The 26,573-nt window shown below is 44.8% G+C and overlaps 2 protein-coding genes across 8 annotated transcripts in view; one reads left to right on the forward strand and one right to left on the reverse strand.

The window, feature by feature from the left end:
• jarid2b (jumonji and AT-rich interaction domain containing 2b) overlaps positions 1–16,591 on the forward strand; it is a 117,224-nt gene extending 100,633 nt beyond the window's left edge. For both annotated transcript variants that reach the window (XM_034094412.1, XM_071204834.1), the window contains 12 exons: positions 1,261–2,686; positions 3,704–4,248; positions 6,527–6,619; positions 6,778–6,896; positions 7,004–7,074; positions 7,265–7,379; positions 7,579–7,684; positions 7,773–7,955; positions 8,766–8,896; positions 9,659–9,845; positions 10,386–10,493; positions 14,120–16,591. In XM_034094412.1, the coding sequence (XP_033950303.1) occupies positions 1,261–2,686; positions 3,704–4,248; positions 6,527–6,619; positions 6,778–6,896; positions 7,004–7,074; positions 7,265–7,379; positions 7,579–7,684; positions 7,773–7,955; positions 8,766–8,896; positions 9,659–9,845; positions 10,386–10,493; positions 14,120–14,347 (3,312 nt within the window). In that variant the 3' untranslated portion in view covers positions 14,348–16,591. The remainder of the gene's footprint in view (positions 1–1,260; positions 2,687–3,703; positions 4,249–6,526; positions 6,620–6,777; positions 6,897–7,003; positions 7,075–7,264; positions 7,380–7,578; positions 7,685–7,772; positions 7,956–8,765; positions 8,897–9,658; positions 9,846–10,385; positions 10,494–14,119) is intronic.
• A 1,676-nt stretch (positions 16,592–18,267) lies between these two features.
• The window catches only part of dtnbp1b (dystrobrevin binding protein 1b), a 38,272-nt gene continuing 29,966 nt past the window's right edge, over positions 18,268–26,573 (reverse strand). For 5 of the 6 annotated variants that reach the window (XM_034093981.2, XM_034093986.2, XM_034093984.2 and 2 more), the window contains exons 2-4: positions 25,532–25,699; positions 21,984–22,127; positions 18,268–20,822 (exon numbers count right to left, since the gene is read on the reverse strand). In XM_034093981.2, the coding sequence (XP_033949872.1) occupies positions 20,515–20,822; positions 21,984–22,127; positions 25,532–25,699 (620 nt within the window). In that variant the 3' untranslated portion in view covers positions 18,268–20,514. The remainder of the gene's footprint in view (positions 20,823–21,983; positions 22,128–25,531; positions 25,700–26,573) is intronic. The other variant, XM_034093983.2, reaches the window with a different exon arrangement.

The raw sequence follows: 26,573 nt of genomic DNA on the forward strand, positions 1-26,573 counted from the left end.
TAAAATGGTTATGTATGAGGTAGCCACTTTTCATGTTAAGACAACTACAAGAACTTGACCCCAGCTCAACCCGTTGAGATATTGACTGCCAATTACTGAGCTTTAGAATATATCAATGCTGTAGCCTTCGCACATAAACAAAGGCCAATCCGGGAGAGGGAAGAGAAGGAGAAAGAAAAGGGAGTGAGGAACTCTTGGCAGCACTGAAAGTGGGCCATGAAAACAACAAAGAGACGAAGAGGGAGAGGAGTAGATATTCTTAGAAATGCATACAAGGGAAATATCATTTGAAGAAACGGGATGGAGCGAATTAGCTAGATGGTGTCCGATACACAATTTAATTTTACACAATGGATTCTTACACATACAGATCCAGCTGTGAAGGATATTGCACTGAGTTTGGCCATGCTACTTCACCACAGCTGTAGCCGGTGAGTCAGGCATGGATCCAGACACCTCTGTACTCCAGCGGAGTGCCTCAAGACTTCACATTCATGTACAGATGCACAGTCCCTTTCTCCAGCTCTCTCTCAAACACGCACACACAAAGCAGCTTTATTCATAGCGCCAAAGATTTAATTATAGCATTTAAGGAAACCCATACCAAATAAAAGGCTGTTTTTATGTGCCCCGATGGGATTGTATTCCATCCCAATGACCCCACCTCCTACCTCAGACTGTCCAGCCATCTGTTAGCAGAAACCATGTAGCCAACCCTGTTTTCCCTCATGTCATCGCTTTTTCCCCTACCCATTCCTAACTGTTGTTTATCTCGGGATGTTGTGGTTTTGGTTTGTGCATATCCTTTTCTAAATCTCAGCCGGCTGTGTTGACAGCACTTTGAGCTGCAGTTTACAAAAGCGCAAAGCATCTGAAAGTATAGTAATCAAGACAGTTGATCGGTTCTCTAATGAATAGCGTAGGGTTCCACAAATACCTTTGGTCTATCGGACAAATGTTTTACTGCAGTGTTCTCAATCTGAAGTGTGTCTGAGTGTGGGTGCACCCACACCCCTGCACATGTCTTGTGGTGCTTTCTTATTTATAGAAAAGTATGGAGGTACATTAAGGGGAATGTGTTGCAATGGTATTTTTAACTTGAGCATGTAACCTTTTCAATATTCAGAGATCCGATCAATGATTCCGCTTTTCCCAATATGTCCTTCTTTATATTCATGATTATTCCACATCTTTCTGATCCTATTTGTTATCCGACTCCTTTAACGTGTACTATCTCTCCCATCTTTTCTGCTGACTCAGGTCTCTAAAGTGAACGGGTTGACGCGGGGGGGCTCGGCACAAGCTGTCGGTGGTGCCAAAAAGAGCCGCGACTTCCGACTGCCGTCCAAAACTGTGAAGAAGTACACAGCCACCGTGTCCAAGGGCCACGTCACCTACACCAAAGCCAAACAGAAAGAACTGGGCAAGAAAACCAAACTCAGCAGCAGCAACAAACACAACAGCGCCGCCTCGGCACCTTCGTCAGCGAACAATCACAATCAGCACAGCCAGCCAGCAGCCAGCAACGGGCTGGCCCACTCAGGAAAAGCAGCGTCACCAGCTCACCACAGCAATGCAAAAACCCGCAAACAGGTGCTACTATCCAATGGGCTGCACAACACTGGGGTCCGCCTCAACGGCAGGCTGAACGGGCAGCGGCACAACTCCCTGGCCAAGGAGGACGAGCAGAGACAGAGCCAGCCGGGGGAGTGCATGGGTCGAGAGGGACTGCGTAACTCCAAGCGGCGTCTGGAGGTGGTCCTCAACCCTTTGGGGTCGGGGGTTGTTGAGCAGAAAGCCAAAAGCACTGTCGCAGAGGCCAAAAAGGCCAAGCTTCAACCCACGCCTCTGGAGACACGCAGCAGCAGCAAGAAGGCGGCCAATCAAGAGAGAGCTGCCACTCCAGTTTCTAATGGACATGAATCAGAAAAGGATCCTGAACAGTCTCCACCTGTTACCACTCTTCCACCTTCCGCCTCTCCTCCTCAACACACCCAGCCTCCCTCTACACCAGCAGCCAAGGCCGAGCCGGTGAACCAGCGACCCAAGCGGGCCTCGGCCGGTAAGCTGATGTTGATTCGACAAGCACAGCAGCAGCAGAGCAGGTCCCACGCCCGGAGCTCCTCCTATTCCTCCCCCTCATCAGGCCAGAATTACCCCCAGAACCCTAGCCGTGCCAGCACTACCTCAGACCCCCAACAGACCTCCGTGTCCTCCTCCTCCACCACCTCCTCTCCGCTTGCTTCCAGCAACAGCCCCGGACAGCTCAAACCGGCAGCTTTCCGGCCCGCTGACCGCGACAAGGAGTGGGAGCGTGAGAAAGAGATGTCCCGCCAGACGGAGCGAGGGCAGGAGAGGGAGGGGGACCGCCAGCGGAGCCGGCCAGAAGGCTGGACGGCGCTGGGTGAAGCCCCTGTCTTCCGGCCAGCGCCACGGGAGTTCCAGGACCCCCTGGTGTACTTGGATGCGGTGAGGGAACTGGCCGAGGGGGCTGGCATGTGCCGGGTGATCCCCCCGACAGACTGGAGGCCCGAGTGCAAGCTGAGCGAGGAGATGCGTTTCGTTACACAGGTGCAGAGGGTCCACATGCTGGGCCGGCGCTGGGGCCCCAACGTTCAGCGGCTAGCCTGCATCCGCAAGCACCTCAAATCTCAGGGCATTACCATGGACGAGCCGCCTGTCATTGGTAAGTGAGCCAGACTGCGGGCACACGTGTATATCCTGAATTGATTGAATGAACTGAGCAACAGGCTACAGGTGTCTTCCTGCCACAGAGGACCCGAGGTATTGATTTGATAAGAGAAAGTGAAACCCAGACACTCTTTGCCCAACTGCAGCTGTTTCTCTGTCAGAGCTTCTGTTGAATGTAAATGTAGGTATAAAGATAAATTAGATGCAGCAAATTAAAACAAGAACAGCTATTCAGTATCCTGCCGTTTTTAAACTGTTTTGGGTCGTGCTCTGAAAGGTTCAGTGGTATTTAGCCCAATGTATCTACCGGTTTATAGAAGTCAATAACAGTGTGGAACAACTTGGCAAAGAGCCCGATGAGCCACAAAAACAATATTTCCCACCTTCCCTTTCTCACAATGAAATAGTAGCTTTATGAGCCTCGACAGCCCTTTTTAGACAAACTGTACAGATGACTTCTCTGCTAGAACTGCATGCAAATGGTCGTGTTGAATTGCTCTGATTTATGTTGTAAATGAGTGTTGCTTCAACGTACAGCTGTGATCAGATCAGCCCAGTGTGAGTACAGTTGGTATGCGGCTGCTGGCCAGAGAGCGCTGGCAGCCAGAGAGTCAGTGAAGTGGCCTCGGCTTGCCAGGGGGCTCTGGTTCCAAATGACTTCCTTTACTGCGCCCAGCTGATCAGTCCTACATTAACACCATTTGTGTCTCTGTTTGGCACAACGATGGTTTAGATAATTGTGAAAGGTGATAGCTTAATTGGTCGATTCAAATCAAATGAACTGGGCTGGATAAAAAAGCATGATTAGCCAAAGGAGCAGATGCTCTTTTTGATTTAATTAGTTTTTTCTTGTCTATTAAAAACGTGCATTTTTAGTGACAGCTCTGTGTCTAGAGATGACATTATAATGTGGGCGTTGAAGATGACATTTGTTTCACCTTCGATTAATGTTACTACAAGACGACAACATCTTTTCCCTATTAATCTTCCTAGTGTCCTTCTTCTCCCGCAGGTGGCTGTGAAGTGGACCTGTCACGTTTTTTCCAGCTCATCAATGACATGGGCGGCATGCAGCAGGTGATGGACCTAAAGAAGTGGACCAAGCTAGCGGACCTCCTGCGTATCCCCAAGTCAGCGCAGGACCGGCTGGCCAAGCTGCAGGAGGCGTACCTGCAGTACATCCTGTCCTACGACTCGCTCAGCGCAGAGGAGCGGCTGACACTGCAGGCCGAGGTTCTGCAGGAGAAAAAGACCCTGGAGTCTCGCCGGGGCCCTCTGGAGGGTCTCTCGGACTCCACGGCACCGAGTTCACTGGTGCTGCCGCGCTATGAGCCCAAGAATGGGCTAGCGGGGGGGATAGTGGGAGGTGCGACTGGGAACCACCGCACCAACGGAGTGTATCACCATCTGAAGGAACTGGAAGCTCAGGTCAAAGCGGGCCGGCGCCGGCTCTTCGCTCAGGAAAAACAAGGCAAAGAGGACAGGCAGCACGGAGAGGAGCAGCCGGAGGAGCAGGGCAGCGGGGTCCTCAGTGACCAGCACAAGTGTATTAACAAGGTGAGGACAGAGGACACATGTTTGTACTGCACTGACAAGATGCACCCGAGTGTGTTTAGCTTTCAGATGCTCTTATTGATTACAGCTTTGGGGTCGCTTTATTGGAGCATTAGCTGCAAACAAAGGGAATTGTTGCATTAGCTGCAGCACTAAGACATATGTTAACGCTGCCTCCTCATTGGCCTGGCCTTTCCTCATCATAGGTGTGCTAGTTTCTATCATGGCAAAGATGTTTGTCTTCTTTTGTTTGTTTTCGTCCTTCAATTCTAACAAGCTGATAACGACTTAACTACAATATCCCAACGATATACACATTGCCTTGTTTATCATTTAAAATCCAGGGGTTTTGCTGCTTGTTGTCAGCACCTGAGCACTCTCCAAAGGCCCCATTATTGTTCAGCTCGATGTCTGCCATCTTACTACTACCTGAATCTAAACTGATGTCACACATGTGCTGCAAACGGCCCACACCTTTTTATATTATCACCACTTAAACTTGTGTTTCACAATGCCAGTTATGAAGTGACAAAATGCACTCCCTGTTTTCAGAAGAAGCGAAGCCGTGCTGTAAATTGTTGTAAAACACTTTAGGGAGAATGTTGCTATGGTGTTTAGAGAGATGTTAATGCATTTTGAAATTCGTATTCAGCAGTCGAGGCAACATTATCCTCCTGTAATAGTGTGTGGTTTATTCCAAACATTAGAGGTTCTAACACCTGTTTACATTCCGCAGTGTGTGTAACTGTAAAATGTAGATACCTGTGTGTTGGTGTGAGAGCGAGGGACCGTACCATCTTGTGGTTTGGCTGAATATTTCTGTGCATGTCCGTATTGGATGTGCTCCCACCTCCACAGCCTGCTCGCAGCTGTGTTGATTCTGGCTGGCTGAAATGTAGGTCAGAGAAAAGGCAGCCCTTCCCCTCTCCCTTGTCCCACCCTCCTTTAAACCCCGCCCCCTCCATCTCCTTTAATCCAGCCGTCTCCCCCCATGGCTTCTCTCCTTCAGCCCATGCCTTTGCTCTCAGCTATTTTCCCAAATCTCCAGTCATCTCTCCTACGCTCTCCTTCTCATCATCCTCTTGCCAATCCCCTCTCCTCTCAACACCTACGTCAGCGCAGAGGCTAGCAGTTCTTTGTGAGTGGAGAAATCAACGAGGAAATGTGCACTCATTGTACACTACACAGTACACTGCATTTATTTCCAGAGCGCATTCCCACTTCTCCTCATGACAGTATCTTGATGAGTGAAGCAGTAATCATTTCTGTAATAACTTTGACCTGTGGTTGCGCTCACTGCACAATACTCCCGTCCCATTAGATGTTTCCCTCCTAGTTAATTTGGGTAACTAAATCCCTCTATATGGCCTCCATCTATAGCACTGAGATATTGTTATCAGACTTGACAGTACAGCGCATAAAGCTCTAAATAATAGAAGCTGTCTTTAACGCAGTGACAGGTGAATGGCTGTCACCATCCTGGCTTGTCTAAATACGACCCATCACTGCTCAGATTTGTGTGCATTTCTCATCACGAGTGGCCCCCAAGAGGAGCTTACGTTTCACTTTGTCTATCAAGAGAACAAAGTGCATGTCAAGGGTATAATTACCTCTAATGACGCCAGGAAAGGCCTCGATAAGTGCTGCTACTGACTCGCCTAAACAAAGTTATGCTTACTAGGTCAATAACTTCCTGCATTATGTTACAACCCTGTAGCTGTTCTAACTGGAAGGACACAGAGCTCAGAAAATAAATAACCACCTTGCTAACCTCTAGCCAATAGAAATATAAATTAGGTCAGTTTGAATCATCAAGAAGGGGAAGAAAAGAGAAACAAATTGTCACTCTGAGGATGAGGAATCGGCAAGGTCATCGTTCCGCGAGGTCTGTGCGTCTCCAGGCCCTGAGCCGGCAGATTTACGGTAACCTTAAAAGCTTCTCTGCAGCAGGAGCGTCTTAGGAAGAAGGGGTCAAGTCCAGGGGACACATATCTGTAAGGGAGGCCCCGAGGTGGAGCCGTATAGAGACTGTACTGCTGTAACATATGTCTGTGTGTACACTGTGCATTCCTTCCAGCATAATGCTTTCCCTCCGAGCTCTTCACTCATGTGGCGGGATGTAGGAACATGTGCAGTTCATTGATGTCTTTGCTCATGTTTTATTCACAGTCCACTCTCGGTTCACGTTCCCTACTGTTGTTGTCTTAGCATGACAGAACACGTTTGTGAATTGAAGTTTAGAGGACTCCTGTGACTCGTGTTTAATGTCCCGTTGTTGCAGGGGAAATCGGTGTCTTTGACTAACTTCTTCAGGATAGCGCGGAACACCATGACCATGTGCTTTAACAAGGAACCAGGGGCTGCTGAAGTGGAGGTGAGCATGCTAACGTCTTTATTCAACAACGTGTACGTTTCATCTCTTCCAGATGATGATTACGTTCCTTTTTATGTAACACAGTTTGTCAATTCAGGCACAACCTACACCTTGCTTCATGCGTTCTTCCACTCGGAATGTATTTTTATTTCTTGCAGCAAGAGTTCTGGAGGATTGTGGAGCAGAGAGACAGCCATGCAGCGGTGCATTGTGGGAAGGTGGACACCAGTACACATGGCAGTGGATTCCCCACAGGAAAGTCAGAGCCATTTTCAAAGTAAGTAGCCCGCGGGTCTTTTCACCACATGGAATATTTGTAGTCCTGACCTTTTCCAACCGGAAGGCCACTAACATCAATCTGGTATCCCTCTTATCTTCCTTCAGACATGGATGGAACCTCACTGTCCTCCCCAATAACCCTGGATCCATTCTGAGGCATCTGGGTGCTGTGCCTGGTAAGAACACATAGACGGCTCCCTATGATAGAAAGGCTGTAGCTGCTCTGTAGCAAACTGAAAGAAAGACACATTTAGCTGACAATGCTCGAGAACAAAACATTCATAAGCCATTAATATGGTGTTATTGTTTCTGTGTCATTTGCAGTAAGTATTAACCTATGCTCTTGTCTCTCTCTCTGTCCCCCAGGGGTGACCATTCCCTGGCTTAACATTGGCATGGTCTTTTCTACCTCATGCTGGTCTCGAGACCAAAATCGCCTTCCATATATTGATTATTTACACACTGGTGCTGACTGCATTTGGTGAGTTTACCCTGGGCTCTTTTGTGAGAACACTGCAAACGGTCTTTTTAACACAATTAGGTTGAAAATAAAAACAAAACTCTGTTCTTAACAAGTGGAAATTCAGCGGATCCTTTTCATAGAGAATCTTCGCTATGAATGCGTGTTGATGTCTGTGTGTTGATGTCTGTGTGTTGATGTCTGTGTGTTGCTCCTGCAGGTATTCTGTCCCTGCTGAGGAGAAGGCAAAGCTGGACAAGGTGGTCCATACACTGCTTCAGGCCAATGGCACCCCAGGACTCGAAATGCTGGAGAAGAACATCATGGTGAGTGTTGTCTGAGCACAACAGGGTCACTTTGTTACCAAACATATGCAGACATGTGACCGTGTTCTCCTCCTTGCTGGTCTCCCAGATCTCTCCAGAGGTGCTGTGCCGCGAAGGCATCAAGGTTTCCCGTACGGTGCAGCGGAGCGGCCAGTTTGTGGTCTGCTTCCCCGGTGCCTTTGTCTCTAAAGTGTGCTGTGGCTACAGCGTGTCGGAGACGGTGCATTTTGCCACGCCGCACTGGATCAATCTGGGCTACCAGGCCGCAAAGGTACGCATAGAAATCTGTGTGTACAGTACAAGAGCCATGTTGAATTATTAATGTCTTATATGTATGAATAGAAAACAGAATCAGCAATAAGACAATATTTGTTTTAAACTATAAAAACTGAAAGTCTCTTATGTGCCTTTGGGAGGAATACTTTGCCTGTGTATTACAGTCTTTACTTGACGTATGCGTTTGATTTCCCTCTTGCTTTGTAATGCCTTCCAACACGGGCCCCCCGTGGCCCTGGCAGTTAAAGCTCTGGTTTATGTAAAGGTGATTGAAACCGAAAGGGATAAATGATCTGAGAACCTAGAGCTTAATTCTTTAATCAGCGAGTGTGTTGAACTTTAAGGAGTCATTTTTAGCCGTAAGTCTCCCGAGGGTTGTATTTAGATTTCCTAGTGATCATGAGCAAGCCTTTGGATCCCTGGACCTCATTATAGCGGCAATAGAGGAGAAGAAAATGTTCCTTACTCTCATTATGGGCATTATGGTGATGTATACCATCGGCAATACCATCATATTCACAGCCACGGCAAACGGCTCCCAAGGGTAATATGACCTTCATACAGTGGACCGTGCTGTGGTGCACCGCCGGATGCTTTTTCTCCCAAATGGTTAACCATTTTAACTTACGCATGAGGAACAGAAGAAGACACATGTCTGTATGTAAATGTGTATAAACCTGAAACAAAGAAATGAAAGTGGTTGAATAAATGTTAGGGAAAAGGTGCTGTCTTTTTGATTTTGAGACTTTAAAATACTTGATACCATGATTGATGATGATGATGATGATGATGGTTTTGTGTGCAGGACCTGAAATGTCGCCGTATAGCCAAACCCTTTTCCATGGAGAAGCTACTGTATCAGATCGCCACGGCCGAATCTAAGAGGGACAACGGCCTCCTGCTCACCACTATCTCCGCCCTACTCAAAGACCTCAGGTCGGATCCCAAATGATCAAGAGAGCATCATACTTTTACTTTTCTTAGCGAAATATTAACACAATCTTTCTGTTGCTTTATTTGTGGTATGTGATCCTAAAAACTCAGCAAATAGTTATTTTTGCATTGGATCATTATTTTCACGGTCATGCTCAACTCTGACTGCTTTCTGCACATTTTTGCACACAGCCCTCCACTTTAAAATATAATACACTGTAGTTTTCCATATACCGTACTTTTCGGACTATAAAGCGCACCTGCATATAAGCCGCAGCAGCTAAATTGTCCGTCTGTCTTGCTCTCGTTCTGTCTCTCGGTTCCACTTTTACTTTGGCGCGCTACCTGTCTCACTCTTTTCCGGCCTCCAGCTTTTCCTGCTGGAGCCCGCCGCTTAGAGGTGGCGGGCGCGGACTGGTCATAGAGCCCGTAGCGTTAAAGGTGGTTAATTTTACCTGTACAATCCATAGATTTAGGAGGTTCCCTAGTGGCCGTTAGCTGTACAAAAAAAATGGGGGTAAAAGTCGCGGCTTATAGTCCGAAAAGTACGGTACTCATTTTCCCAAGTGTTTGCAACTTGTTTTTTTAGATTGTTTATTTTCGCACCACCAGATACCAAAGCAAATTCCTTGTATGTGTAAACGTACCTGGCAATAAACTTGATTCTGATGATGTCCCACTACTCATATTTTTTCAGAGTAATAAAATACATGATGCCGTTTTCATCCTTTCCTGGCTTTAACATGTATCTCTCTTGTCCAACAGGAACCTAGAGATGCGCCAACGTCAGGAACTTTACAAGGCAGGTTTGCTCTCCTCCGCCCGCTACGGCACCCATGACGGAGGCCTGGGGCCCGGCGAGGGCCGCAAGAAGCCCCGCGGGAAGTGGCTGGCCCTGGAGTCCTCCGAGAGACGCTGCCAGATCTGTCAGCACCTCTGCTACCTGTCCATGGTGAGGCTCAGATTAACACTGGTATAGAGATTTGTTAAAATGCTCACTAACGTAGTGCAAGTTTGAGTATTCTCAAGCCAAAGTTATTTATTCATGAAATCCTCAATAATGCAACCGGGTATATCATTTTTCATTTGCATTATGGCCTGCAAAACGCTTGGAGCTCATACTGTACTTACTAACTGCTGCTTTGTATACAAATTAAATAAAATGTGTTTATTCACGCACTGTTACATGAAACATTTTCTTGTGCTTTCAATGCCACATTTTTCAAAAGTAACTAAACCAAACTACATAATCCAAATGATGAAACTTGCAATAATGTTATCCAACTAAATGCCATAATATTGTAATATATTCCAGCTGAGAGTTTGCCAGTGGCATAATACAGTAGAAGTGGAAGACATTTAAATGATTTATCAGGTTTCTCACTCTTTCAGTAATGAGTGCTCTGAGCTGTGTAGTCTCTATAGTATGTGTGTGTGTGTGTGTGTGTGTGTGTGTGTGTGTGTGTGTGTGTGTGTGTGTGTGTGTGTGCAGGTGGTGCAGGAGACTGACAACGTGGTGTTCTGTCTGGAGTGTGCCCTGCGCTATGTGGAGAAGCACAAGTCCTGCAGAGGCCTTAAGATGATGTACCGCTACGATGAGGTGAGTCCTGTTTGGATCTGCTGTGTTCAGTTCTCTCTCCGTCCAGAAGGGGGAGACATCAGCTAGCTTTAGTGCAGTCTATGGGCTGACACTATAGAGGCTTCTCAATTCTTAAAGGGGAACCGAGGAGAGAGGAGGGGAAGCAGCAGACGTTTAAAGAAATGAGAATTCCTCTCTGAGCGGTCATATTAAAGCGACGTCCGTTCATTATTAGTGGCAACAGCTGCATCAGCTGTCGAGTGTTTTGTCATATTTTATAATCTCTGTTAGATCAGCTGAACATTGTTCCCCCACATATGTACTTTGAATTCATTGAGAGTGCGGTATAATGAGACAATAACAGGCTACAGATGCAGACACACACACACAAATATATTTATATAAATATATGCAATTTAAAGTATGAGAGCACTCTCATAACGTAACACAATCAGAGACTGGATATATCCCCCCCCCCCTCTCTCTGGTCGCTGAAATGGGGAATTGAAATTACGGGCCAAAAGTTGTATTTGCAAGTATTACAAGTAAGCAGAGGACACCAAACCAACTGAGACCCGTCTGTCCGCCGCATCTGCGCACTGTACAACACACACCTACACACTGTACAACACGCACCTACACACTGTACCACACACACCTACACACTGTACTACACACACCTACACACTGTACCACACACACCTACACACTGTACAACACGCACCTACACACTGTACCACACACACCTACACACTGTACTACACACACCTACACACTGTACCACACACACCTACACACTGTACCACACACACCTACACGCACCTACACACTGTACCACACGCACCTACACACTGTACCACACACACCTACACACTGTACCACACACACCTACACACGCACCTACACACTGTACCACACACACCTACACACTGTACCACACACACCTACACACACCTACACACTGTACAACACGCACCTACACACTGTACAACACGCACCTACACACTGTACCACACACACCTACACACTGTACCACACACACCTACACACTGTACCACACGCACCTACACACTGTACAACACGCACCTACACACTTTACCACACACACCTACACACTGTACCACACACACCTACACACTGTACCACACACACCTACACACTGTACAACACGCACCTACACACTGTACCACACACACCTACACACTGTACCACACACACCTACACACACCTACACACTGTACCACACACACCTACACACACCTACACACTGTACCACACACACCTACACACTGTACCACACACACCTACACACTGTACAACACGCACCTACACACTGTACCACACACACCTACACACTGTACCACACACACCTACACACACCGTACCACACGCACCTACACACTGTACAACACGCACCTACACACTGTACCACACACACACCTACACACTGTACCACACACACCTACACACTGTACAACACACACCTACACACTGTACCACACACACCTACACACTGTACAACACGCACCTACACACTGTACCACACGCACCTACACACTGTACCACACGCACCTACACACTGTACAACACGCACCTACACACTGTACCACACACACCTACACACTGTACAACACGCACCTACACACTGTACCACACGCACCTACACACTGTACCACACGCACCTACACACTGTACCACACGCACCTACACACTGTACCACACACACCTACACACTGTACCACACACACCTACACACTGTACCACACACACCTACACACTGTACCACACACACCTACACACTGTACCACACGCACCTACACACTGTACCACACACACCTACACACTGTACCACCTACACACTGTACCACACACACCTACACACTGTACCACACACACCTACACACTGTACCACACACACCTACACACTGTACCACCTACACACTGTACCACACGCACCTACACACTGTACCACACACACCTACACACTGTACCACCTACACACTGTACCACACGCACCTACACACTGTACCACACACACCTACACACTGTACCACACACACCTACACACTGTACCACACACACCTACACACTGTACCACACACACCTACACACTGTACCACACGCACCTACACACTGTACCACACACACCTACACACTGTACCACCTACACACTGTACCACACACACCTACACACTGTACCACACACACCTACAGCTCCTAAAGCATAATCAGGCTACAGCCGTTGTGTATTTTATTATGTGAAGCACTAAATGGTTTTAGAAAAATATCGACTCTTTGTAGATATCTACTAAACTAAAGCAAATAAAGAGAGTAGGTCTGTTATACTGAGTGATATATATTTTACACACTGCTCTGCTTTCTGCACGGGCCTCACAGCTGTTCTCTCTGTAAACATCGCGTTGCGATGAGAGCAGTTTCTAAAATAATATCCAGAGGCTGCATGCAGAGCTGTCATTGGCTGAGATAAGTCCGGCCGTGCGTCACGCCTCCACCATTCCCGGAAATGCATTCGCGGAGGAGCCGTGGAGGAACCATCAATGTATCCTCGGTTAGAGCTCCTCCAGAGAGCCTCCTCGATGCTCGATCCTCGGTCCTCGGTGTGCATTTAGAGAAATGAGACGTCCTTCAAAATGGCGCGCTGAAATTCATTTCCGGGTCACTACCGGAGGACCGAGGAGTCGAGGAGGGGAAATTTGAGTATTGAGAAGCCTCTTATCTATCTATGCTGGGTTTACACTGCTCCAGGAAGTAGATGCAGGGAAGCTTTGGCGCTGTTCCGAGTTTGTTCTAATCTGTCAAAATGACGGAATGCTTTCAGATTTTTCCGTCATTGTTAAAAGAAATCCGTCATAGATGGAAAATATTCGGTTAACGCGACCTCTGGGCAGCATAGACAGGTATTTTCTGTGTTAGTTTTACTCGCTACAGAGTGTACTTTGAGGGTTTGTGACTGCAGACCGTTTAAATGCATAAAAAGCTACATAACACACAAGGGGACGGGTGATAACCGGAAAAGCATGACATGGGACCTTTAAGTAAAAGTAGCAATACTAAAATGTAAAAGAGCTTTGTTACTAGCAAAAGTCCTGTATTCAAAATCTTAATTAAAAGTGCCAAAGTATAGGCATCATAAGTACTCCTTATGCGTAATGGCCTATTTCTGAATCACATATGTATTGAGTTACTGGGTTAATATTATGATTATGGATGTGTTGTTGTTATTACAGCTGGTAAAGGTGGAGCTCATTTTTATATGCTGCTGCTGCTTATATATGTCAACGTTTGATTCATAATTATATAGTAATATAATAAATAATTGAACTTTATTTTCTGTTAGCTAATATTCTAAATGTCAAAGTAACTAGAATTAAAATATGTCAAATAAATAAAGTGGAGTAAAAAGTACAATATTGGCTTCTTTCATTTAGTGGAGCAGAAGTATAAAGTAGCATAAACTGATAATACTAAGGTAAAGTACAAGCACCTCAAAATTGTACTTAAGTACCGTACTTGAGTAAATGTACTTGTTAGTATCCTCCACTGTGTGTGAATAAGAGCCAGATGATTCATGTGACTTTGTTAAAGGGTTAAATGTGTAATCTGTATTATCTGTGCTTCTCCATCAGGAGCAAATCAACAGTCTGGTGAACCAGGTGTGTGGACGGGCGATGTTGAAGAATGGGGGGGGTGGAGGTGGTGTCGTCGTCAGTGCAGTGGGGGGGGACCCCTGCCACGGTTTAAGCACCGCCAAAGCATCGCCAGCCAAGCGAGGCCCCCGTAAGCGCGCCACAGTGGAGGTGTCCCTTGCCCGCCTGTCCTCCACCCACATACCCAAGGCCGCTGCTGTGTCCTGAGGGGACCACCACACCGGCCCACCCCCTCCAAAACTCCCCCTGTTGTTGTTTCACATCAAGCAGGGTCACTATCAAACCCTCCTCCACCACCCAATATTTAAGATTGATTGTTTTTGAGCTTTGAAATCCCCTCACCTGACCTCAGCCCCCCCTCCAAAAAATGATTCACCTTCCCCCCTTAGTACGACAGGCTTGTTTTATAAAAAAGAAAAGGAAAAAAAAGAAAAAGCAAGATGTCTTTTTTGCACTAGTGTGAAAGAAGAATTTGTTTTTATTCTGGATGATTTTAGAACGCCCCCCCGTCCCTGCTTCAGTCGTCCTTTACAACATTACAAGCATTAAGTGTAACGCTCACAAGAAGACTTGATGGTTATACCCTTTACCTCCATCCTCCCTCCACTAAAATGGGTTTCATGTGTTACCCTTCTCTTGCATCACTCTCTCCTGGCCTCAACTTGCCCCCTGAGACTCAAACCCCCCCCCTTCTCATCATGCGTCACTCATCTGTGAACATGGGACAAATGAAACGGCGGCTTTTTTTCCCCCTCTCCAGTTTTGTGAAATGAAATGGCATCAAGTAATTACCCAAAGTTTCCCTCTCTCCTTGCTTCGAGGAAGAGGAGTCCTTTTTTATCGATGTTATCCTTTCTTGATGCAGCTCCTGCATTTTCTTTTAAAGGGGGGTTGGGGACACGAGGTTAAAACTTGAAAGACAGACGATGTTGTTTTATTGTTGGTTGGCTATGTTTTATCAAGTCCTTTTTTTGAATTTTAGCTTTGTTTTTTGCTAGGTTTTTTTGCAAGAAGTCTTCTGTGTATTTTATTTTGTTGTCATTGTGGATGTTTCTGTTGGTTGGTGGATGTGAGAGGGGCAGAGCTACAGCTGCTTGACCTGAGAAGGGTCCCGCTCACCTCACTTCCTGGTAGTATGGAGGGATCCCTCCTTCGCTAGCAAGTGGAAACTGTGCCTGATACTTGGCGAGGAGATCCATTTTATTGGTGCTGTTGGTTATAATTACTGTATAACGACACAAAATAAAAAATCTGGGGGTTAGCGCCTGCTAGCGGCTAACAGCTAGCCGACGCACCCCCACCCCACAGGGCAGAAAGGCTCTCAGGCTTTTCTGGTTCTAGATGTGCAATCGTGTTAACATTCCATTCCTCCAGTCCTCTTGTTTCATCTGTACCAGTAAACTTTAATTATTATATTATATTATTATTATTTTGTGTTTTTTACTTCTGTTGGTCTGACGTGTTATCTCAAGTAGAGCCACTAGTCAAAGAGTGTAAAATGTGAAATATCAAATCCAAGTTTTTTTTGTTTTTAATTCTTTGTTTTTGGCTTCATGAATTATTTTTCCCTTTTCCAGATATAAGAGTGATTTTTAGAGAGAGGAAAAAGACAGACACAAACATCAACCTTTTTTTGTACATAATCCTGTAAATTTCTTTAAATACTTCAGCCTTTTCTGGGGTTAAGAAAGAAAGAAAGAAAGGAAGGAAGGAAGGAATAGAGGAGAGAGAAGAAGTTCCAGAGGAGAGCGGTTGATGAAGAAAAAGCCTTACATTTCCCTTTCTTCATTCGTGTGAGTTTGACGCTTACAGGGTTGCTCTGGTAAACGTGTATACAAATTTAAAGTGCTGCTTAAATCACTAAGAAAGAAGATATTGAGTAGCCAACAACTGCCCCCCCTCCCCAATCTAGTTTTGTTTGTTTAGCTTTACTTTTTTAAAGAAAAGGGGGAAAAAAGATATGTTCACGAAAAAAAAAAAAAAGGGTTTTTACATTTTCATTACTGAAAATTCAACAAAAATGTAGTAGCTACTCATGTTGCACTGAGCTTGCCAGTGGTGACTGTCAAGGAATATCCTATAATCCAGTTTGTTGGTTGTCGTCCCTCGCAGAAGACTGAACTGTTTTAGGTCTATTTAATGAAATACCAAGTTGGGTGTTTTCAACATAAAAAAGTGGTTGTCAAGTTTTTATGGCCTTACGATATATTTTATTCTGATGGGATTTGTTTTTGTTTGTTTTTCAGTTCATTTTGGTTTTTGTTTCTTCCATTTTCTACAGTATAAACTACTTGCTCACAGTGGGGTCTCTGGTGACTTAATTTATTAGTGCCGCATCTCGGCCTTTCCCTCCACTCGGAAAGAGAGTCTCATGTTGGTTATATTGACAGTTTTTTACTTTTGCAGTTTGTACTTAAGGTTTAATAAAAACTTACCGACAATTCACTGTCATTTCTTTCCAACCTTGTGTCTCTTTGTTTGGTTTCATTATTCAGATTTTAAGTGTTAAAGGTCACATGACATGGCCATTTCCACTGATCATAATTCCATTGTTGAGGTATACTAGAATAGATTTACATTGTTCAATGTTCCAAAATCACATTGGTTTCGCATACAGCATCTCTGTAAAGTATGTGTATTCAGCAGTATTCACTCTCCACTAAACGGCTCGCTGCAGCTCTTGCCCCCCCCTCCCTGTGAGCCCAGTGTGCTCCGATTGGTCGGGACCAGTCGGGACGTTGTGAATCGCGCTAAGCTCCGTGGAGGTGTGATTTCCTTGTTTAGCGAAACACAGCCAAACTCACCCTGAGCACACACAAAGTCACAGCCGAAGTAAAAACAATAAGTGTGGCTTGATATTGAGTAAGCAAAAGGTTGATAAACGCTGTGAGAATGGGTCTGCAGAGAGAATTTCGCCGCGATCCCAACTGTCTGTCATCAGCCTGCAGCCAGGGAGGAGAAATCAGCAGAGCTGCCTGCACTGAGTGTGTGAGGAAGTCCGTGGATTGGTCAATTTGGACCAATCAGCGGGGGCTTAACGTAACGGCTCCACGGATTGGTCCATTTCGTTCCGGGGACGACATGACATCATGATGTACCCGGAAGAATCAAATGGACAGTGACGTATCTCCAACGAGGCGTTTTGGGGAGGTATTTTCTGTGTTAGTTTTACTCGCTACAGGGTGTACTTTGAGGGTTTTGACTCTGCAGACCGTTTACATGCATACAAACCTTCATAACACACAAGGGGACGGGTAACCGGAAAAGCATGACATGTCACCTTTAAGCTAAACGAGTCTGGTAAAAGTAAAGAGCCATTGCATCCAAGATAAAAAAATACATTTTGAAACGTACGGTAACTCTCATACTCTAAAGGAACATTGTTCTAATAAAAACTGTTGACAGTGAGTCCTGTGAATTGTGTAGACGGCAACATCTTTGGAAAAACAAAACTTGAGCACAATGCACCATTTCTTTAGCTTATCATAGTAAAGTGAAGGCAACATCCTGAAGGCATGTCAGCCTTGGGCTAATAACACCCAAAGTGTATTCCTGACCAATACTAGATGTAAGTGAGAAAACCTTGTGTTGCATTTTGGGTGAATTGACCCTTACAAACAATACAACCGCCAAAACACTCCATTGAGAGAGCATTACCATAGGCGAAGGTCTCACCGTGACATTATCGAGCTCCACAGTCCGCAGCAGCAGGTGTGGAATACACAAGTGCTATTATGTTCATATCACACCGTTTTCACTCTTCACACACAACACATTGTCCATGTGAAACTTGGAGGGCCCTGTAGTGTACCATGACCTTAAATAAAGTGCAGAGGAATGACCGCCATGCATCAAATCAGCTCCACTCGTAGCATAACACTCACAGTATAACACTTGCTTATTTTCCTGTTGAGATATTTTACAAACAAATTAAAGTTAACTTGTTAAAATCATCTTTCTCAATCCAAAACCATTTCCACTCATCATCCATTTTCTTGTTTCAGCTTTCCATCTCTAAAGAGCTGACAGGACCTTAAAGAGTGACTGTTAACTTGCTCAAACCCTGACTCCTACTCAAAATTCATTATTTAACGTGACAGAAATGCTTTAATGAAAATCAAACAATGTTGGGGAAGAAACATTTATTACCAACAAGTCAGAAACTGTAGGCAGAGGAAACGAGAGGAAGAAGTAATGCTGCCACATGTCGACATTTATGTACAAAAATGTGGATACAGTTTAACCTTCTGGGTGTTCTCCAATGCATAGCACTCAGTCCAAACAGGGATTTGGTCCTCGCTCAAAAGGAGAAGTTTGCCCACGTATTATTGGTCAAAGGAATGGCAATGGGTAACTCCTTTGTGTATATGTGTGTGTGTGTTTTAAATCATTGATATATCAGTACCTGAACTCCATCTGTGGTCTGTCAGCTATACAGAACTATTTGGTGTAAAACCAACTGTCAGTTGACTGCCAATGATTGCCATGTTTTGTTTTTTAAAGTATTTTCCAGTTTAGTAGTTTACATTTAAAATATTGCAGAATGTAGTTCATAAACCAGTTCAAGAAATGCAACAAGCTTTGGGGTTCAACGTATCCATAAAGCCGGGGAAAATTACTCGATGTGCCCCTTGCAGATGATTTTTTTTTATTGTTTTGTGCTAATCATGCATAGCATTTGATATATTAAAGGTGGGGTAGGTAATTCACTTCAGAAACACTTGTTATATTCAATGGAATGCTCTTAACATCCCGATGGCAATGAATACATTGAATGCATAACAAAATGTCATCTGTGGAAGCCGTGGGGCTGTAAAAAGCACGACCAATCATCTGTCAGCCTTCCATCTCGTGCACACATTTATCTCGTGCCCTCATTGGTCATGTGCGCGTTCGTGTGTGTTGGAGGAGGGACTCTGTAAGGAAGTCTGAAGCAAGGGGCAGATTTTTTTCGGCTGTGTAGTTTCAAATTCTAGCGCACTCGAGCGGGTTTCTCCATTCTGACTTACTCTACCTTTAAGGTGGCAATTCACTCAAACTAAAAAAAAAGCAAGATAGTCGAGGTCATTTTGTATTGGCAGCATTGCCATATGGTAACCACAAAATCAGTAGAAGAAACCTGGAGAAAATAAAAAGTAGAATAATTATTATTTTGTGTAATCATATAGTCCAAAGAAAAAACACATTTCCCTGTTGGCCTGCCAAAGCGGTTCAAAGCTTTTAGAAAATGGCAATCATTTGGGATAAACACCATCATTCAATTGGGTACCACTTTACAATAAGACTACCCGTATAAAGGATTTATGAATAGTTTGTAATTGATCTATTAATTAGGTTGTGAACACTTTATAAATCATTAATAAGCTTTTACAAGACATGAGATAAACAGGGCAACTGTGACCGGTTGCTTGCCAAATAGTGAGCCAACATTTATCTGGACTGCTAAGCCTTATATTGGCTAATTAGCTTACTTCTTCTTCATCAGCCAGCATCCTTGGTATCTGTTGTTCACTGAGTTGATTCTCGCCAAGTAGCCAATATAAGGCTTAGTCATCTTGCCAAATAGTGAGCCTGTGTTGATGTATGAAAACTGTTAGAACTGGTTTATAAATGTTTCTTAATGATTAATAAAGTGCTTACAACCTAATTCATAACCCTTTAGGAATCCTTTATAAGGGTAGTCTTATTGTAAAGTGGTACCTTAAATTGTATTCAGCAAAAGTACTGTTCCCCAACATATATTGATGCTTAATAGAAGATGGACCTTTATTGATCCCCCGAGGGGGACATTCAGTAATAATAATAGCTGCAGTTTAGAGAATATGTTAGCATTAGCATGGAGCATGGATTCAAAGAAAAACACTGCAAAAGGGCACATGGATCATTATAGTGTACACTTCTCTGTGTCCCATCACTTACCAGTATCAGACCTCTCCTGGTCTCAACACGCAGACACAGAATCTGAATATTAGAGCACTCTGAATGAAGTCAAACCCTTCATGTGCATGTTAAGCCATTCGTATGTTAAAGGACCCTCAAACCAATTTAACAGGATTCAATTAGAATTAAACACTTTTTTTAAGGCAAGGTCATATGGCAGTTAGTGCAACCTCAGTGTATTTCTTTTTCATTTCTTCTTGAACATTTGAGATGGAAGCCAATATTATAACTTTTCTCCGTCTGCAGCTCGGTGTGTGTGTGTGTGTGTGTGTGTGTGTGTGTGTGTGTGTGTGTGTGTGTGTGTGTGTGTGTGTGTGTGTGTGTGTGTGTGTGTGTGTGTGTGTGTGTGTGTGTGTGTGTGTGTGTGTGTGTGTGTGTGTGTGTGTGTTTCAATCCAGTCCATGTGTCCTCCTCAAACCTTCGGCCTGTTGGCCTCACAGTCTTTGCTGCTCCGCTCCCCCCCCCCCGTCCACCAGCGCCGTGTCGGGGTGCACCTCCTCTTCATCCAGCGTCACCACCACGGGGGGCCGTCTCCTCCTCCTCGCTCCTCCCCCTGATCCCCCAACACCCCCATCGCCTCCCTGCTCCGTCTCCTCGTCTTCCTCCTCGTCTTCGTCCTCCCCGGCCTCTGTGTCCTGGCTGGCTGAGTCGGTGCAGGTGGAGGAGAGGGAGGAGAGCTTGTGGCGCAGCTCGGCCTGGGTGGGCACCTGGAGACTGATCTCTGTGGTGAAGGACTCCACATCTGGGAGGAGGAGGAGGAGGAGGAGGAGGAGGAGGAGGAGGAGGAGGAGGAGGAGGAGGAGGAGGAGGAGGAGGAGGAGGAGGAGGAGGAGGAGGGGGAGGGGGAGGAGGGGGAGGGGAGGGGGAGGAGTCATATAGGTGGATAAGTAAAGCTGTGGCGGTGTACTGCTTTAGTCATTGAGAATTTTAACCCTTTTCTATTCGTTAAACACTATTCATTTGCTATCTTAGACCAATTACTGCCAATACAGTCAGAGCACTAATTCCTGGAAGTACTTCACAGGTTTTTTAAATGTGCTTGAAGTCGGCCAGACTCGCTCTCCTACCAGAGGTGGGAAGTAGTGGAGTACAAATATTTCGTTACTGTACTTAAGTTCATTTTGCTGGTATCGACGATTTTTTACTTTTACTTCTTACATTTTTAACACAAATACCTGAACTTTCTACTTCTTACATTTTCAAAACAGGTTTGTTACTTTAGTTTTAATCTGCGCTTGGTGGCGTGATCATTATTATGAGTCATTGCGTGCCTATTGATTTGAACACGATCCGTGTATCCATCACTTCCTGGTCTTCTCTAAAGAAGAGGGACCAATGAAAACGTTGTCTTGTTGCCGTTGTTCAGCATCGAAACATTCATTAGCTAACAATGACATTATTGTTCTATTAATATAAAGGGAGGTCAGGTACTCTTTAAAAAAGCTGCTAGTTATGGGTACTTTTTACTGAAGTACATTTCGAAGCCCATACTTCTTTACTGTTACTTGAGTAAAGAAGTTTAGTCAGTACTTCTACTTTTACCAGAGTATCTGTACTTCTACTTGAGTAAAGGATGTGTGTACTTTTGCCATCTCTGTCTCCTACAGACATTTGAATGTATCGGAGATGTATTTGCATTACATAATCTCTAGACAGACCGAGCTGTCAGTGAGAGGCTGGAGGTTGTTGACAGTGGAAGGATCTTTCTCCAGCAGATGTGAACAGATGGCGTTTGTGTATCGTGCTTAAACATTGTTCCTGTCAATCTTCTGAGTCACATATTTCTGCTTCATCAAACTCTATGATGTGGATTAGATGTCAAAAGTGAAATCCCTTCAGTAACTAAACGCTGTTTGAGTTATTATAGTTTGAATGCTTTAGAGGTGTGTTTATGGCCGCCTACCTGCGACAGGCGAGGCGCCGCTGTTGTCCTCTCCTCCAGAGTGCAGGAACACATCCAGGGCCTCGTGGTCAGACATGTCCATCAGGTCCATCTGCTCCAGCATGTCCACGTTCACCTCCATGGACGACATGCTTCCTATTGGCCCTGCAGGTGAGACGGAGAGATATTAGCCTGGCACCAGACTGAAGAGGGCAGCGGCAAGGGACCGAGTCCAGGAACACGGTGCTTTGAGTTCTGCGTTTCAAAATGTGCCAAGCAGAAAGCAAATGGGCACGTTCAAGCTGGATGGCATTGAAATGGGTTAGCTTGTGTACATAAAACATTTGGTTTATGGTCAAATCAACGGCATTACCAAACAAGAAATGGATTGCCAGGTGTCAGAACATGTACGAAGCTGTATATGAAGGCGACAAGCAACAACTACAACATCATTAAAGGATAGGTTCACATTTCCTCAAAGGTATCTTAATTCAAATGCCCTTATTTACATTTTAATTGTTTCTTTTAAGTCCTAACATCTATTCATGTGGGCCCACAGAACATCCTTCACTCATGCAATCCCAATTTACAAGATGTGGGACAATATCTACGGTCTAGGTTTTGCTTAAAAAGCTCTCTTGTATCTTTTCTGATCAACATGTGGGCATGGGAGCATAGCATAGAAAGAGTTGAAAAAACGTGATCTTATACAGAGACAGGCTTCAGTGGCTCAGAAGCAAAGAGCCTCCTGAAAGGGAATTGAAATGAACTCCTTTACCAGCTTGAAGGACTGGAATCCATCTGGGAATACTGCTAACGATCATGGTACCCACATGCACATTTTAGGGCTGGGTAAAGCATCTTAAAATTGAATTAATGTAAAATGAAATGAAAGATCGACCTGGCAACACGATGCAGTGAACCCAGCAGCAGTCCTTTGAATGTACATTAAGTTAGAAACAATACAATACTTAAAGCGGATGAGAGAACAGAATGGACTTAGCTGACCTTAATATTCAACATAATGTTATTTGTGGTTAATTCTACATTGTCTACATGATTAGTATGACGTGCAAAACGGCAAAATGTGGTTATGTTTCACAAAAAGCTCTAATATCTGTGTTGATTTTCTATGGCAGAACCAGCATTACTGGCACTCGGAACTAGCTAGTACTTTAAAAAGGAATATACAAACAAAACCGTTGGAGACCCCTTTTTACACCCCCAGCGTTTACACACACTGCTCCAGTCCTGATTCACCGCCTTGCAGCGAAACACTAGCATGATGTGCTGCATGCGTGACAAACAGCCAGTCAGTGCACTGTGGGGATGAGAGGGGAGTGGGGGGGCAGAGTTGCAAGCACAAGAGGGCGAAGGCACACAGCAGTGAGAGAAGATGCCATTGGCTACTGTACCTCAAGGAAATGAGGAGAGCGGCACAGGGAGGGAGAGCAGAAGAGAGAGTGAAGAGAGAGAGAGAAAGAAGGGGGGAGTTATTTCCCGTGGACACCGCTCATACACACACACACACACACACACACACACACACACACACACACACACACACACACACACACACACACACACACACACACACACACACACACACACACACACACACACACACACACACACACACACACACACACACACACACACACACACACACACACACACACACACACACACACACACACACACACACACACACACACACACACACACACACACACACACACACACACACACACACACACACACACACACACACACCTGAACCAGCACTATCGCCATGTTGTGAAAGGCTTATCCAGAAAGCAGTGCATTGAGAATATCATTTCCACGTGACTGCTTCTTACATGTTCTTCTTTTAGCCCTACTGTGACCTTGCCTAAAAGGTTCCCTGCTGGGAAGGAGTGTTTTTGCCTAGAGCGAGCTTGGGGGGGGGTGTGTGTGGTGTGTGTGTGTGTGTGTGTGTGTGTGTGTGTGTGTGTGTGTGTGTGTGTGTGTGTGTGTGTGTGTCCTAGCATTACTATACTTGTTGGGACCTACATCTGTCTACACAGTCACGTGTGGGGACTCGCCAAAATGGAGGTCCCCATGAGGGGTATCATTAATTTTAGGGTGAAGACTTGGTTAGGATTAGGGTAAGGGTAAGGTTAGGCATGGTTAGGTTAGTTATGGTTAGGATAAGTCTCCAGGAAATGCTTGTAAGTCAATGTAATGTCCCCTGAAGTGATGTATACATGGTGTGTGTGTGGGTGTGTGGTGTGTGTGTGTGTGTGTGTGTGTGGTGTGTGTGTGTGTGTGTGTGTGTGTGTGTGTGTGTGTGTGTGTGTGTGTGTGTGTGTGTGTGTGTGTGTGTGTGTGTGTGACCCTTGAGACTGGCTTTTTGACAGCTCAATGGCTTAAGACATCTGCCACCCCCTCTCGCTTTTTTTTTGTCACTATCTCTTTTCATTTTTTCCTCCACACTTATCTCCCCTCTCATCTCCAGCTGGATTCCCGCTCTCGAGTGGCGCCGCCCGGCTGTAGAGATGTGTATTTGGAGAAGAATAATGAGTCTCAGTGTTATGGAGCTCACACACCGAGGCGTACTTTCAGATGTATTTCACCAGAATTATAATGTGAGCCTCCGTTGTACGGATTAACACATATTCGTATAGCGAATATGATTGGTTGATTATTTCTCTGTTGTGGATTTTGTTAAAGCAGCCGAATTGCCAGCCTTTGTAATGTGAATCCCATCTCTTAACGTGTGAAACCAAATTGTAAACATCTCCTCTGTCTTGTTACCGTGAATGAATTTAGAGGATTCTGAATATGAGCTAATGAGCTGTGAATATTTCACTCAGTGAACCTCAAGCCTGTCATGGAGATTATGAAAAACACAGCACTGACTTGAAAGCTGTTTCGAGTGACAGTAAACATATAAGTCTCTCCTTCTCCTCTCCTTAAGACTGTTTCCTTTTGCTCCCTCTCTCCTCCTTCCTTGCTGCTCCACAATCCTCTCTAATAAGCCATTTCCAGAGGATTAAGGGAGCAGGATTGATGAGTAAAAAAAGAAGAAAAATCACATTGTAAACTCTGGGCCAGTAGATTCCAATACATCTTCAGCACAGGGTGCATATCCCTCATTTCAGCAAATCCTTTGGGTATTTTAGCACAGGCTTTTTCCCGTAATGAGGTAAACTGCAGCAGGATTCTATTACAATCCCAGTGGAAGCCTACAGTTATGAGGCACAGTAGCATTTTTCAACGTAATGGTTCTATTTGTGTGTTTAGCGACAGGCGCTCCGAGCCTCGCTGCAAAAAGCTATTATGGCTCAATCTGGTGATATGCTGTTGAAGTGTGAAGGTTTCAGCTGATGGCATCCGAGCTGGGGAATTAATACATTTGAATGCTCGATGGCTTTGCTTTCACCCTTGAATTTGTAACAGACACTACAACGTATATTCATAAACATTTTTCCTCTGTAGGCCTCAGACCGAAATATATTCTAAATGTCAAGCTGTTTAAATATATTCAGAGAGGATGACTTTGAAATAAAGAACACCTTCACACCCACCTCTCCTCTCAGAGATCTGCAGGTATCCGGTGGACAGGTACTGCTCCATGTCTTGCTGGAAGGCCTCCTCAAAGAACTTCTGTCTTTCTTTCAGCTTGACCTGGGGGGTGGGGGCTCCTCCCTGCTCGGCCCCGGGGACCCTCTGTGCGTGCTCCGTGTCTAGCTCCACTGGAAAGAAAGGGGAGAAGAACGTTTTTAAGGTTTGCAGGATGGGGTTAGTTAGGTGCTGCACACAGTGTTGAAAGAAGTACTCCGATGTTTTGCTTGAGTAAAAGTCGTAATAATACATTGTTAAAATACTTTGTTACAAGTTAAAGTCTTGCATTCATTTTAGAATCGTGCAAAAATATTGGATTATGAGGTGTTAGTGTGCTGGTACATGTCGAGCTAATTTAAATTATACTGCTGCTGGATATCTCAAAACCTATAAATATATGTAATTGTTCATTAAATAATTGATTTATATTTGGTATTAGCTAATAATCTAAATAGCAACTAAAAGCTGTCAATTAAATGTAGTGGTGTGAAAAATAAAAATATTGGCTCCTAAAATGCAGTGGAGTAGAAGTTTACAGTAGCATAAAGTGAAAATACTCAGGTAAAGTTCAAGTACCTCAAAATTGTACTTGAGTACAGTACTTAAGTAAATGTACTTTGCTACTATCCACCACTGGTAGCACATGAGATGGAAACACGTTCAACTAGAAAACAACAGAAGCGCATAAAACTCCACCAAAAAGTGCAATTATGTCAAACATATCCATCGGTGATGCCTTAAATATTTCAGAGGTCTAATGCAGAGTATCTCAAACCTGAATAACCAATAACCACCCAATACATTTCAATGACATTATATTCATGTTGTTTTGGTTTGTTCTCTTGACATACAGGAAGGGGAACATATGTCTCACTTTTATATAAAGCCTAAACTTAACTTACCTACAAAACGTATCATACGAACACTTTTGTATTGAAATTAATAAGGCTTATGGCAGATAGAAAAGCAGCCAAATTCAATCTCTACCAAAGCAGAACGATGTAG

The sequence above is a fragment of the Pseudochaenichthys georgianus genome, chromosome 11, assembly GCF_902827115.2.
Source record: "Pseudochaenichthys georgianus chromosome 11, fPseGeo1.2, whole genome shotgun sequence".
In the NCBI taxonomy this organism is placed as follows: domain Eukaryota; kingdom Metazoa; phylum Chordata; class Actinopteri; order Perciformes; family Channichthyidae; genus Pseudochaenichthys; species Pseudochaenichthys georgianus.